Below are 12,134 nucleotides of genomic sequence, written 5' to 3' on the forward strand. Positions count from 1 at the left end.
TGGCCAGTTACACGGCGGTCACACATGATCTGCAGGGCAATATGCGCCAGTACAAGCTGTCGTACTGAAGTATGGGGGCGTGACGGGTAGATTCCGTGGGGGGTAGCGCTCGACCAGGCTCCGATGGAGCGGCGATCACAGGCTCTTTTTGCTGAGCATCAATTTTAATTTCGACAGTCCCGACCCGCCAATGCCAACAGAGCACGACGTTCGGCAAGACTCGTGTTGGGTCGCGCAGGCTGGCCAGACAGCCAAGCAGATGACGAAGAAGTGCTATCTTGGTTGAGCCGCATAGGCATGGCGAGGACGGTACCGAGAGACCCGACATACAGAAGTCGTCATGCAGGAGGACGGAGCCGAGGTCGGCCGATGGAGGCCAATTGATGGGTGCATCGTGACTGAAACTCGGTGTCGAGATCTGGGGGAGCGAAGATCGTGATGGAGAATTTTGGGTTCTGTTTCTGGTTGTGGACATCCTTGCACGTCGTGTCATGCCGCCCCAAAGACCCGTTCCGCTAGTGCACCTTGCATCGAAGGAATACGGAACTGTAGTCCATGTGCGCAGGGTGCGTTGGTCTGGCCTGTCTGGCCTGTCTGGCCTCTCTGGCCTCTCTGGGTGATGTCTGTTTGGCTGTCTCTCTGGCTGTCTGTCTGGCTGGTGTGTACATATGGTGCATGTAGACCGTGTAGTTGTATGGTGGTAGTGGGGATGGATCGTTGGCTGTCTGAAGTTCCTGGCCATTCAGGCGAGGCAGGGCTGGCCGCCTCACTTTGTCGAGAGGCTGCCAGCCAATCAGCCGGGATACGACGCAGCCAAGCACATCCGGTCGGCTTGTGGCTTGGCTCCTTTTCTTCTGGACGAACGCTGGAACGTCCCTGTCGAAAGTGCATACATATCTACACAATAGCTGAGTAACACAGTAGATGGATAGATAGGACAAGTAGATGGACCCGATGTCTTTTACCGTGTCGACGCTCGGTCAGCGGGCGCATCTGGCGTTTACAGTTGATTGTCGAGAGGAATTGAGCCCCAACAAACCCAGCACATACATGCAGGCGGTGACGTCTGCAGGAGCAAGAAAGTTGAGACTCGAGACTCGACGAAGGAAGAGACCAAAAGACTCGTCGGTCAGGTTGCGACGTGCAAGGTTGGCAGGGTTGGGCGCTGTTGGGCTGGCGGGTTGGGGGACGGTGGTGCGTTAGGTAAGCCACCATGCGGACTTAGTCCACACATCCTTGCACTTACAATCAGGTGTCTAAATATTAGGTATCCAGGTACCCAGGCACCCCCAGGGTACAGTACCTAGGTAGGCGTGGTAGGTACTCACAAGCCACGGCAGGCGTGAGAACAGGCCTCGCCTTCCTGCCATCCTCCTCCTGCCTTCGTGCCCAGCTGCCATCAAAGTGCAGTGCAGTGCAGTGCAGCGCAGCGCATCGCATCGCATCGCAAATGCGGCGCCCTACCTACCCTACCTCAGTTATCATCTAGACCAACGCTCACCACCTTGCCATAGCGTCGTGTGGCATCGCAGCACATCTGTCACAGCCAGCTGCCAGCTGCCAGCCTGATCTTTGCCCATTTCGATTTTTTACACTTCTTGCGTCCAATTTCCAATTTCCTGTCTTACGCGGTACGGTACATCCAGTCCAGGAAGTACACGGTCAGAATGGCACACGCGCAAGCGACACCCAGCACCAGCAACACCTTGGCCCATCACAACCTGTCCAGGTGATCCTGTGCTCGTCCTGTCAACGCGGCGCTTGCCAACGCATCGACAACCCACATACACTACCCCATCGTCCTGCCACCGGCCAGTGTCATTCATTGCCTACACTACAGTATGCCTGTGCCTCTGCCTGCCACTGCACTACGCTCCCTCCACCCCACTCGCATCCTTTTTTGGCTGGTCTAATTCTCCGATGCCATGGCTTGCCCCGACGGGGAAACGTTGCCCATCTCGAATCATCTAACCCCTCTAGCTCAAGTCCCAGATGAGATGGTTTCATTGTCGTCAGGCACATCCCCCGACTCGGCCAAAATATACTTCGAGTCTAACCTTACCAACGTCACTTCAACGAAAACGGTTTTGTCGACGCGACACCTGATCAAACTCCATTCGAAAGGGGGAGGGAAGAAACAATTACATGAAAATCCACTGGCATGACGGTCCATCTCACAGTGTCATGCCCCAAGTCCTCGGCATCCAGCAATGGGGTCCCGAGGTGATAGTCCATGTAGATGCCACAGTAGCTTGGCCGAAAAGTAACAGAGCACCCACCCTCATCACAGCCTGCTGCGGATTGACGGTTGAGCACACACACACGGGCGGATATTGAATAGTCTGGATGGCTGTGGGGAGGATTGCGACTGAGCAATCGAGATGGGATGGGATGCCCTTCCCATTCCGGGCAACATGCACTGCTGCACGCACTTCCAGCAGTCACCCTGCAGCGCCGTGTCCAACCGTCAGCACTGTCAGACCATGCACACCCTCCCTCGACAAATCGGGGCCCCACGCGGCCCATTCAAAGGGTGCTGGAACTCTGACCTGCATTCCCTAGGCCTGCACCACTGGTTGCTCGTCGGTGTGGTGTGTGCCACAGCAGGCGACACCGTCGTCAAGCTCGAGCCAGTCGTTTTGCCTGCACCACACAACCATACACACAGACGGGGCACCCCAAGCCGTCTGACCGACCGCTTCGCTTGTCGCTTGCGACCAAGACCCAGACCGAATACGCCCTGCCAGATAATGCCCTATTGGCAGTGACGGTGTAAACGACAATACTGCTCTTGCACCCGCATCCACACCCGCACCTGCACCTGCACCTGCAACGTACGGGTACGGTACGGTACTGCGCTGCAATGACGGCGGGCAGGTCTGGGCCTGCTGGCTGGGCTGCGTGGGCTCGGCTCTCAGGCATGAATTGACGGCCTGCTTCTGAGACGGATGGGCACACATCACCATACTCACCAAGCAGCACAGCCAAAGCAATTCAAACAATCTTTGAACGTCATGCGGCAAAGGCGCCGCTCGGAACAAACCGACGGGAAGTGACGTGTCTGGGCCGCTCTCGAGGATCTCGAAACGGGCCCTTTTCCACTGCGCAGGAGGGAGGCACTTGGGCCTGGCCTAAGGAAAGTAGAGCAACAGCGACATGCACACATGGTGTGTCGTCTTCATGTGCCTTCGACTAGACCATCCGTCCGGTCTAGTCTGTCTTGGGATTTGCACGGAGACACGCATCTTACTGCATCCAACACCCAGAACTCAACACCCCCAGTCCTGGTCGTATAATGCACAATGTTATATTGGCTGCCAGCCAGCCTCTCATAGAGCTTGCCTGGGCTGCTTGGACTGCCAGACTGCAACCACTAGTAGCCGCTACGGGTTGGAGCTGTAGGGGCCAGCATTGACAACACTGGCACCCCACCACATCGGCCTGATCCTGGGCCCCGATTCTCCCACACCATCAAAATCCCCACCCTGGGCCAATCGTCATTTACCCACACACCCCCCAGGATGCATGGCCTGCGCGGGAATTACAAAACCAAGCCCGCAATCTGGTCATGTACGACGTATGGTTGTACCTTCATCAAGCCTCAGCGCGCAAGTGGCTTTCATAAACAATCGCTCCCCGGCCCGTCCAAGGCCTCGAGAACTGTTCCTCTGTTTGCTTCGAACTCTACTGACCGTCGATCACCCCGTACCCCATCGTCATCTCGCTGCTTTTCCCAGTGAGGCCGTCTAGTGAGGACTCAAGACAGCCTTCATCCCAGCTCCCACAAATTGTAAGGCTGCTGCCCACCGTTCCGGCACTTCACTCCTCCGCCCTATCCTCGCTCTTGCGCTCCGCTGCATCTCAACCTTCAGCTTCGCCGTTTTTTTTTAATTGGCAGCGCCGCCGACCTTACTACGATGAGTCAGGCGCCTTTCGATAATCCGAGGGAGGAACTTTTGCGCTGGGAGAGAGAATTGGAATCGAAGGAGCACGAGGCAAAGCAGCTTCGGGCAAAGCTTGCTTTCGCACGGCAACAGCAGTCGATTGCAACGGGCGTCCACAATCCCGACTTTCTGTCTGCCTCGCAAAGCAATTTGCAGCTCTCGTCCTCGCCCACATCTGCTCCACAAGATGCCAGGCTTTACGCCACACCTCGCCATGGGGACCTCACGGTCCACACCGGGTCTCAGCCCTCGGTAAGAGCGGTCCCACAGGCCTGCCCAATTGGGCCAGTTTCTAACATGACATCTAGGTCCAATATCAAAACAATCCGGCACATCCCATGAAACGCACCAAGACAACTCATCCTCAACAGCAGCAATCGATGACGAGTCCAACTGCCAGCATGGTGCGCTCCAAGTCGAGTTCCGCTGCGCAAAACCCCTTTGCCGGTGGTGGCAGGGTGAAGCCCATTTCACCCCTGCAAGCCCAGCAAGCCCAGCAAGCCTCGAAAATGGACATGATGGACAACTTCCTTCATGAGCCCGAGCAACAGCAGCCTGCAAATAACTACGTGTTGGCACACTCGATGGGCAACCCAATGTCGTCTCAACCACGCAAGTCTGAATTGGCGACTGTGATGGAGGACCCCGCTAGTTGGCTTTTGAGGCAGCAAGGAGGCTTAGAAGCACCTATGGCCGCCCCTCAACTTATCCCGACTGACATGACATTCTCACCTTATGGGCAGCCACTGTCCGCCCCAGGTGCTTACCCTTCATTCCAGCCACAAAGTTTCCCTACGTCCCAGTGTGGGTCTTTGACCTCGGGTCCTACTATCGAAACCGCCATGACAAGATCCAACAGCACCGCCAACCAGTCGGTTTCGGGCCAAATACAGATGATGAGGTTGAATTCTCAATCATCTACGAATGATGGGCTGCCAAGTCCCGAATATGGCAGCTTTGGGACCGCTGGACAGCAGTTTGCCTCGAACAAACGCCGTGCACCGGATGATGACCTTCTGCAAGTTGGCATGGGGAGCAATCTTGGCGATGTTTCTTCTGCACTTGCAGCCTATTCGGAGAACATGGGCCGATCTATCTCTGTCGACAGCAGGGGGTCCATGGCAAATTCAAATCCTTCCTCACAAATGTTGGCCATCCCAATGCAGAGGTCAAAGACTTGCGACACATCCGCATCAGCTCAGTCTCTGAGCAGCCCAGCATTGGGACAACAGATGGACGCAGCCGAGCAGTCTGAGCCTATGATGCGATCCATCTCGGCAAGTAGCGCAAAGTCTACCTTTTCCCAGCGCGTGCGAGCCAAGGATTCATTGCATCGGCAAATTGCGGCGGCTAATGTCCTTCTGGCTCCCAAGCCAGCCTCCGACCCTAATGAGACGGAACCCGATTCACAATCGGGCTCAAAATCTGGAAAGGATGGAAAAGTTGCCGTCACCAAGGCCAAGTACGAGCGACCCAAGCACCCTAAAGTCAAGTGCCGGCAGTGCGACGAGTATCCAGACGGTTTCCGTGGTGAGCACGAGCTCCGTCGCCATACCGAGGCCAAGCACGGAAGTGTTGTCAAGAAGTACGTTTGTGTCGACCCGACTGCCAGGGGGCTCAAGAGCGACTACCAGCCGGTGACTCCCCTCGACAAGTGCAAGCACTGCAGAGGTGGGAAGCAGTATGGAGCCTATTACAATGCTGCTGCTCATCTTAGACGTGCCCATTTCTGCAAAAAGCCCCCCAGGGTCAAGGGAGGTGCGAAGAATGGGAACGACACCGAGGCTGCCGAAAAGCGAGGCGGGAAAGGGGGTGGTGACTGGCCACCTATGAAAGACCTCAAAGTCTGGATGGAGGAGAAGAGTGTATCGATGGATGACCAGGATGCTCTGGACGTCAACACGGTGCAGGATGAGGACGACATGCAGAACCCAGATATGGAGTACATGGATGGCCCCCACTCAGCTGCCTACAACCATCTGCAGCCCGGCCTAATCGACAACGCCACTTTCTGCGGAATGGGTGGCAACTTGCCAATCGACAACACCGAGGTCTACCAGACCATGCAAGACCTCTACGCTACGTCACCGGTGCAGCAGCTTGACACAATGATGATGCCACCTATAGGCTCTGCTAACTTCGACTTCAACCCGAATGTTTCATTTAACCAAGCACTGCCTATCGACCACAATGCTTACCATAGCCCAAATGTCTCTTCTTCAACAGCCACCTTGACGGCGTACAACAGTTTCATGGACTCGCAACACTACTCCCAACCATCAAGCCAGCAAACCAACCTGACGTTGAGCCAGCCGTCGCAAGACCTCGGAGAATTCGACTTCGCCTTATGTTTCCCCAGTGCGGGTGATGGCTGCTGAAGTTAAAGAGATCGCGCGGTCTCTGACCGTCAGCTTTCTCGACCTTTCCTACTCTCTTCGCTACGAAAATGTATGGTCACGAATTATGTTTATTTCATTGCTATTTTCTGGGCTTCTGTGTTTGTTTTTGCGTTTGGCGTCCGTTGTGTGATTTATTTTCGGAACAAGATCCTTTCTGCTCTCGCTTTCACCGAGTTCCTCTTGAGGGATACGTTCTGACGAGGCGCGTGGCTGCCAAGGTCATGTGAGGATGGATGCGCCTCGTCCCTGTACTAGACAATCAACACACGTTGCGAGCAGGCAGGGTAGAGAAAGAGAGGCGAGGTCCTGCATTGAATTCGGCGTTTTCTTTCGGTTTAATCGGGCGAAAAGCACAAAAGATGGGTTCTGCTTGCATCACCCCCGCTTGCTGTGTACGCAAAGTACACAGTAGCAAGGGTAACGGTCTGCGGACTGGATGTGCCATTGGACACTCGTTGAGGCATCGCACAAGGTTATTAGGAGTCTCGGGCTTGATTGTGGTGCTCAAGCGACATGAGCAGGATGCATTTTTGAGTATGGGACTGGACATTATGATACCTTTATTTGCTTGATAGGGCTTTGTTAAGAAGCCCTAGATACCCCACAAATGCATTTGAATCCGGACGTGTATGTCTGGGATTTATCGAGCAACTTCTTCCGCCTAGTTCCTATGTGCATATCTTCCTCGAGCGTGATTGTACCGGCGGCTGTCACTGCCGTTATCTCGGAAGAGCCCGCCGACATCAACAGAAGAAGAGAGGCAGCTTGTGATCTTGGCGAGGGCAGTATAATGAGGGCACATTTACAGTTCTCAGGGGCATCGAAGTATTCAAACACAAAATTTATTGTCCGGCACATCAAGCTGCGCCTGCTAGGTAATGGTATAACGCCTCAACACCAGTGCCCGCATTCCTGCCGCCTCAACCCAGTTGGCCACCTAAGCGACCACCAGCTCGATGACAGCCGAGTCGGAGGTCCCGTGCCTGGAGAAGGAGGAGAGCCTGAGCCCGGCCTGCGCGGCCAGCTCGCCGTAGTGGCGCTCGCTGCGCCTCTTGCCGCCAAAGTTCATGAAGAACAAATCCACGGCGCCCATCATCTGCGACGGCGCCTCCGTGATGATCTGCTCCGAGATCAGCACGCGCGAGTCCGGCGCCGCGGCGGCGCTGATCTGGCTCAGGACGTTGATGACGTCCTTGTCGGGCCAGTCGTTGAGCACGCGGCGGATGTGGTAGACGAGTGCGCCTGTGGTGGAAGAGGAGTTGTCAGTATATGCCTCCGAATATCTCTTCCATCTCTACAGTCACCGGGAAAACGGGCCTGGGTCGGCCGGGAAGGGGTTGAGATTGAATGACTTACCCTTGACGGGTTCCTCCCCGTGGAAACTGGCGCCAAACTTCTGGACCTTCGCCAGGGCGGGGTCCGCCTCCTTCTCAACCTCCTCAATCGTCTCGGGCCGGTCCTGCAGCGCGCAGCGCTCAGCGGGGATGTCAGCGTTCTCGGCGAGGATGGCCTTGAGCGCCTGGCCCATGCCACCGCCGACGTCCACCAGAAGCGTCCGGCCCTTGTCCTCGGCCTCGACGGCGTATTGGCCGATCCACCTGAAGTCGTACATGCCGGTGATGGGCATGTCGGCGACGCCGACCTTCATGGAGGCATTGAACGGCAGGGCCTTCTCGGGGAACAGCGCGAAGACCTCGTAGTTGGTCTTGTCCGGGTGTCCCCACGACAGGCCCCAGGGGGTGACGTTGGCCTTCTTGGGCTCCGCCAGCCCGTGGGTGCCAAAGTACTCGGGCCAGTGCGCCACGGGCAGCAGGCAGTTCTCGAAGAGGTGGCTGAACATGAGGCTGACGCCCTCGTCGAGGAAGAAGCGCGACGTCCTGCCGTGGGCGACGGAGCGCGCCCCTTCCTTGCCGGCGGCCAGCACGTCGCACGCCACCAGGAAGTTGGCGAAGCGCTCCAGCATGTTGTACTCGCCGCCCGTCCGGGCCGCCAGGTCGGCCAGGGTGATGGCGGACCCGTCGGCCGGCAGCGCCGCGAACACCTTGTGCTCGATGAAGAGCTTCACCACGCCCATCTCGATGAACGAGTACATGTACCCGTACACCTTGGCCTCCACCGCGCGCTTGACGGCTTCCGGCACGGCGGCCTTGCCCTCGGGCGCGGTCGGCGGGTCGGCGGCTACGGATCCCATTATTGATATGGATGGATGCTGGGCTGGGGGCTGGCTGTGTTGAAGATGCTTCTTAGTGAAGTTGCAGAGGCGTTATGGTGAGTGTGTTTCCGTCGTGACAGAGCTGTGAATGCACCCTCACTTATGAATCAAATTCTTTTCGCCGCTCTGATCGAGTGTCTGCCTGTGCTTCAGCCCTCCTCGCCCTGTGACGATAACTTCGCCATTGCCAAGAAATCACGAAACCCGAGACTTTGCAGCCAGAGTGATGACGTTAAGAGGCGAGATTCAGAGAAGGATCGCCTGCTGGACTATAGGTTTGGTGCGTAGGTGAACAGCCAGGTCCAGGCTCGACCCCCGGGAATTTTGTTCCGTTGTGTTCACGTCCTGCCCTTTGCAATTTGCCTCCGCTGCGCATTTGCGATGTGATATAGCGGCTACGGGGTCTCTAGCGCGGTCTCAAAAATTATTGAAGTTGCTGACACCTTCGGATGCTGGGCTGACAGTCGTGACTGCTCGGCTGTCATGCGGCTTCGGTGCAGGCTGACAATGCCAAGAAACTCGGGCGCGAGGCTGACAGCGAGCATGTTGTTGAATACAGGCAATGAGGTATTCATAGAGGTCATCTCTCGTCAAATTTGGATCAATGTTGGTGGAAAGTATCAAACACTATGGTGCGAAGAGTATATACTCCTGTGTCCTGCCAGACTTGTATCGTTGTCTCCTTCCAGCGAGAACAGATGACCCGGGCGGTGGGGGCCTCGGCAAGTTTGATGCCTTGTACGCAAAGTATTCCCGTTCTGTCTTCTAAATTAAATAGATTAGCCAATGAAACCTTTTCTCAGATTGGCCTTTCGATCTTGCTTCTCGGCCTGCTTCTCAAAGTCTTCCTCTGATCCTAGATGTAGAAGGTCTAGTTTGTCGGTCCCAGAAGCCTGAGCAAGAGCGATCGGGCTTGAGGTACATTCAAGGGTAGTCAAAATTCGAATTATCCGGGAACCTATTCTGCAAAGCCTCGATTCTCTCGCGGTCGTTGCGACAGGGGGGCGGGGTGCACCTTTGGCGGTCATATTGCCGGTCAAATATATTCCAGTCAGCTTATTTGTATCATACCTTCTGACCATGAGAGATGATGCATCTAAAAGACGGTGCGAGCGCGTACCTAAACGACTTAGGCCTGCACATTTGTAGGTTACGAGACTGGCCGACCATTTTGGAAGTTTCGGCGAGTACACACGAATAAGGAGGTTGCCAATTGCACGATCCCTATCAAAGAAACGGTATGATTCTCCGTCATGGGCCTTTGAGCCTTGCTTGTGGTGAGAGCATATTGGCGAAAACTTAACATGGTCAGTGAGTATCAATATCGCTGCCTGTGGGAGCCTCAACTGCCGTAAAGTCAAGAAGATGCAACATGGCATCGACATAAGATCACCAATAGAACGCAGTGACGGCTCTGGATGCCATCCAAGACCTCACACGGCTATTAATTATCACTGTCTGGGGATGTATGAATTACTAATGACTGCATTAATCAGTGTCTTCATCACTTGCGATTTCACTATTCCAAGGACTGCCTAACAGATATTCCTGAATGCTCAAGTTCTTGCTGGCAGTCTTGAATATCTAAGTGATACACGTGGATCAGCTAGTGACATGGACTTGATACCACATTCGCTTGGATTTCAAGCGAGTCTGGGACATTCGTCTTGGCCACACATGTTCGCTGATACTAGCTAGGTGCATTTCCCGTCTTAGCCAAGGACGTGACAAGAAAAGATTCGTACGAACACATCGATTCCGAGCTGGAAATGAGTCTATGATGGACTCATGATCAGTAGAAGAGAGAAAAACTGGCGACTCAGAAAACGAGTACAAAGAGACGCTTCCTCTCGGAGCCTGGCTTCATTCTACTAAGTACATCAAAACCATCAAGTACAACACCATTGCGTTTTCACAGCAACGTCAAGAAGAAGAGAACCACTCAGCACCACTCAGATTCCACCCTCAATCAACTTGAAGACGCAACTGAACAAACAAAACCTGAAGAAGCCAATCTTATTAAGCCCACCCATATCCAAACAAGCCAACAACCTTCGCTAAAGCTCTTCACCAAGAATTTTCACCCCAACAAGCAGAAATGCCAGGAACGTGCTCACAACCCGGGAGTACAATCGAGACTGCTGCAAAAAGTGCGACGGATCCTTTCTTTGGTGGCTAGTGAGATGGAGACTGGGATGTTCCACCTGCAGGTGAGAAGAGCCGAAGCTATCGCTAGATCGACTTTCGGCAGATAAATCAAGAGCAAAATTAAACATCAAGTAATTGTTTTCGCACTGTCAATTGTGTGTTCTACCTTTGCGTAATAGTTCATCGGCAACCGAGGAAGCAATCTCATTATTTACAATTTAACATCGACTACATGTATGGCGTGTGTGGCACAAACCTCCAATGTGTTCAGTTGTGTAACCTCCCCCCCCCCCCCATCTGCAATTATCCGGCTAGGATAGACACACGTCGCATCTTCAAGTATGTCTCAGAACAAATGCGTTTATTGATGAGATCGACAGGATTTCTTTGATAGTGCCAAAAGCTTACGGCTGCTCTCTTCCCTACTTACTTCGTCGAAGTTATTGCCAACTGACCAGACTCAAGCTGTATGATATACAAAATGTGCAATTCGCCTCCACGGTCAGCTCCCTTGGTCAGATACTTGTCTTTAAAGCAGTGACTAGATGCTATCATGGTAAGTGTTCAAGTTATCAGACCCCGAAGCTATTCAGAAGTGACAAGAATAGGCTCGATATGAACCTTATTAGGTGGTGATGACCACCTCGTGCTCGTCTATCTCGCTACTTGAAACAACGTTGAGGCTCTACTTAAGCTCAGCGCACTGGCAGCCCTTGCTGCATTAGGTCCAAACTTTCACCAGCAGCCGTTTCAGCCCTCAATTTTGACGGACACCATCTCGGTACTTGCCTTGAAACAAACCTTGTCTGCCGGGATTCCCGTGTGGATGACAGATCCCCACCATCCGGGGCAGAACGACAATGAATTGATGCTTTCCACCTTCAAATATACGGCCACATCCTTCTATTAAAGTAATGTTCCCTATCTAAACTTTCCATTCGGTTTCGGAACCTGTCTAAGTTCATAAGATTTAAAAAAAATGCTTGCTTTTGAAACTGGGCGGCCTGGTGCTATATGTGGATCAATCACCGATCATTCAGCTTGCCTTAGATGACGACTGTAATGGTCTAGACCCGCAGCTCCGAACTCCTCAAAATGGGCATTCCTCCTTGCTTCACATTGCATTTTGTCTGCATTTCATGCGGTCTATTTTCTCACAAAACTGCTTGTCCTCCGTGAAGTGGTCGGGGGGTTGCTGCGTGGCACTTCGGACCGCGTGTAATGCTAGCTTGCTTCGAATCATACAGCGTCGTATTCCGCCGTAAGGGCTCGGCCGTCCATCATACGCACATATCACATCTGCTAGTCACTGCGGCTCAAATAACCTCTGCTGCGCGACTCAAACGTGGGACGAGGGTCGGTGCGTGGCTAACACCTGATTGTGTCGTCTCACCTTCCTCGGCCAAGCTTTGCTGGAAACACTTACTCGGT

General features: G+C 54.0%; 2 protein-coding genes across 2 annotated transcripts; one reads left to right on the plus strand and one right to left on the minus strand.

The window, feature by feature from the left end:
• Nucleotides 1–3,917: 3,917 nt before the first annotated feature.
• Nucleotides 3,918–6,322, plus strand: J7T55_006095 (uncharacterized protein; the record flags this gene model as incomplete). Its single annotated transcript, XM_053140535.1, has 2 exons — nucleotides 3,918–4,196; nucleotides 4,253–6,322. 2 exons carry the CDS (start codon nucleotides 3,918–3,920, stop codon nucleotides 6,320–6,322), a joined length of 2,349 nt encoding a protein of 782 aa, XP_053000863.1.
• Nucleotides 6,323–7,280: 958 nt separating this feature from the next.
• Nucleotides 7,281–8,534, minus strand: J7T55_006096 (o-methyltransferase family 2; the record flags this gene model as incomplete). Its single annotated transcript, XM_053140546.1, has 2 exons — nucleotides 7,281–7,585; nucleotides 7,700–8,534. 2 exons carry the CDS (start codon nucleotides 8,532–8,534, stop codon nucleotides 7,281–7,283), a joined length of 1,140 nt encoding a protein of 379 aa, XP_053000864.1.
• Nucleotides 8,535–12,134: the final 3,600 nt, after the last annotated feature.

Source organism: Diaporthe amygdali, assembly GCF_026229845.1.
Source record: "Diaporthe amygdali strain CAA958 chromosome Unknown NODE_1_length_4327563_cov_65_473760, whole genome shotgun sequence".
NCBI lineage: Eukaryota > Fungi > Ascomycota > Sordariomycetes > Diaporthales > Diaporthaceae > Diaporthe > Diaporthe amygdali.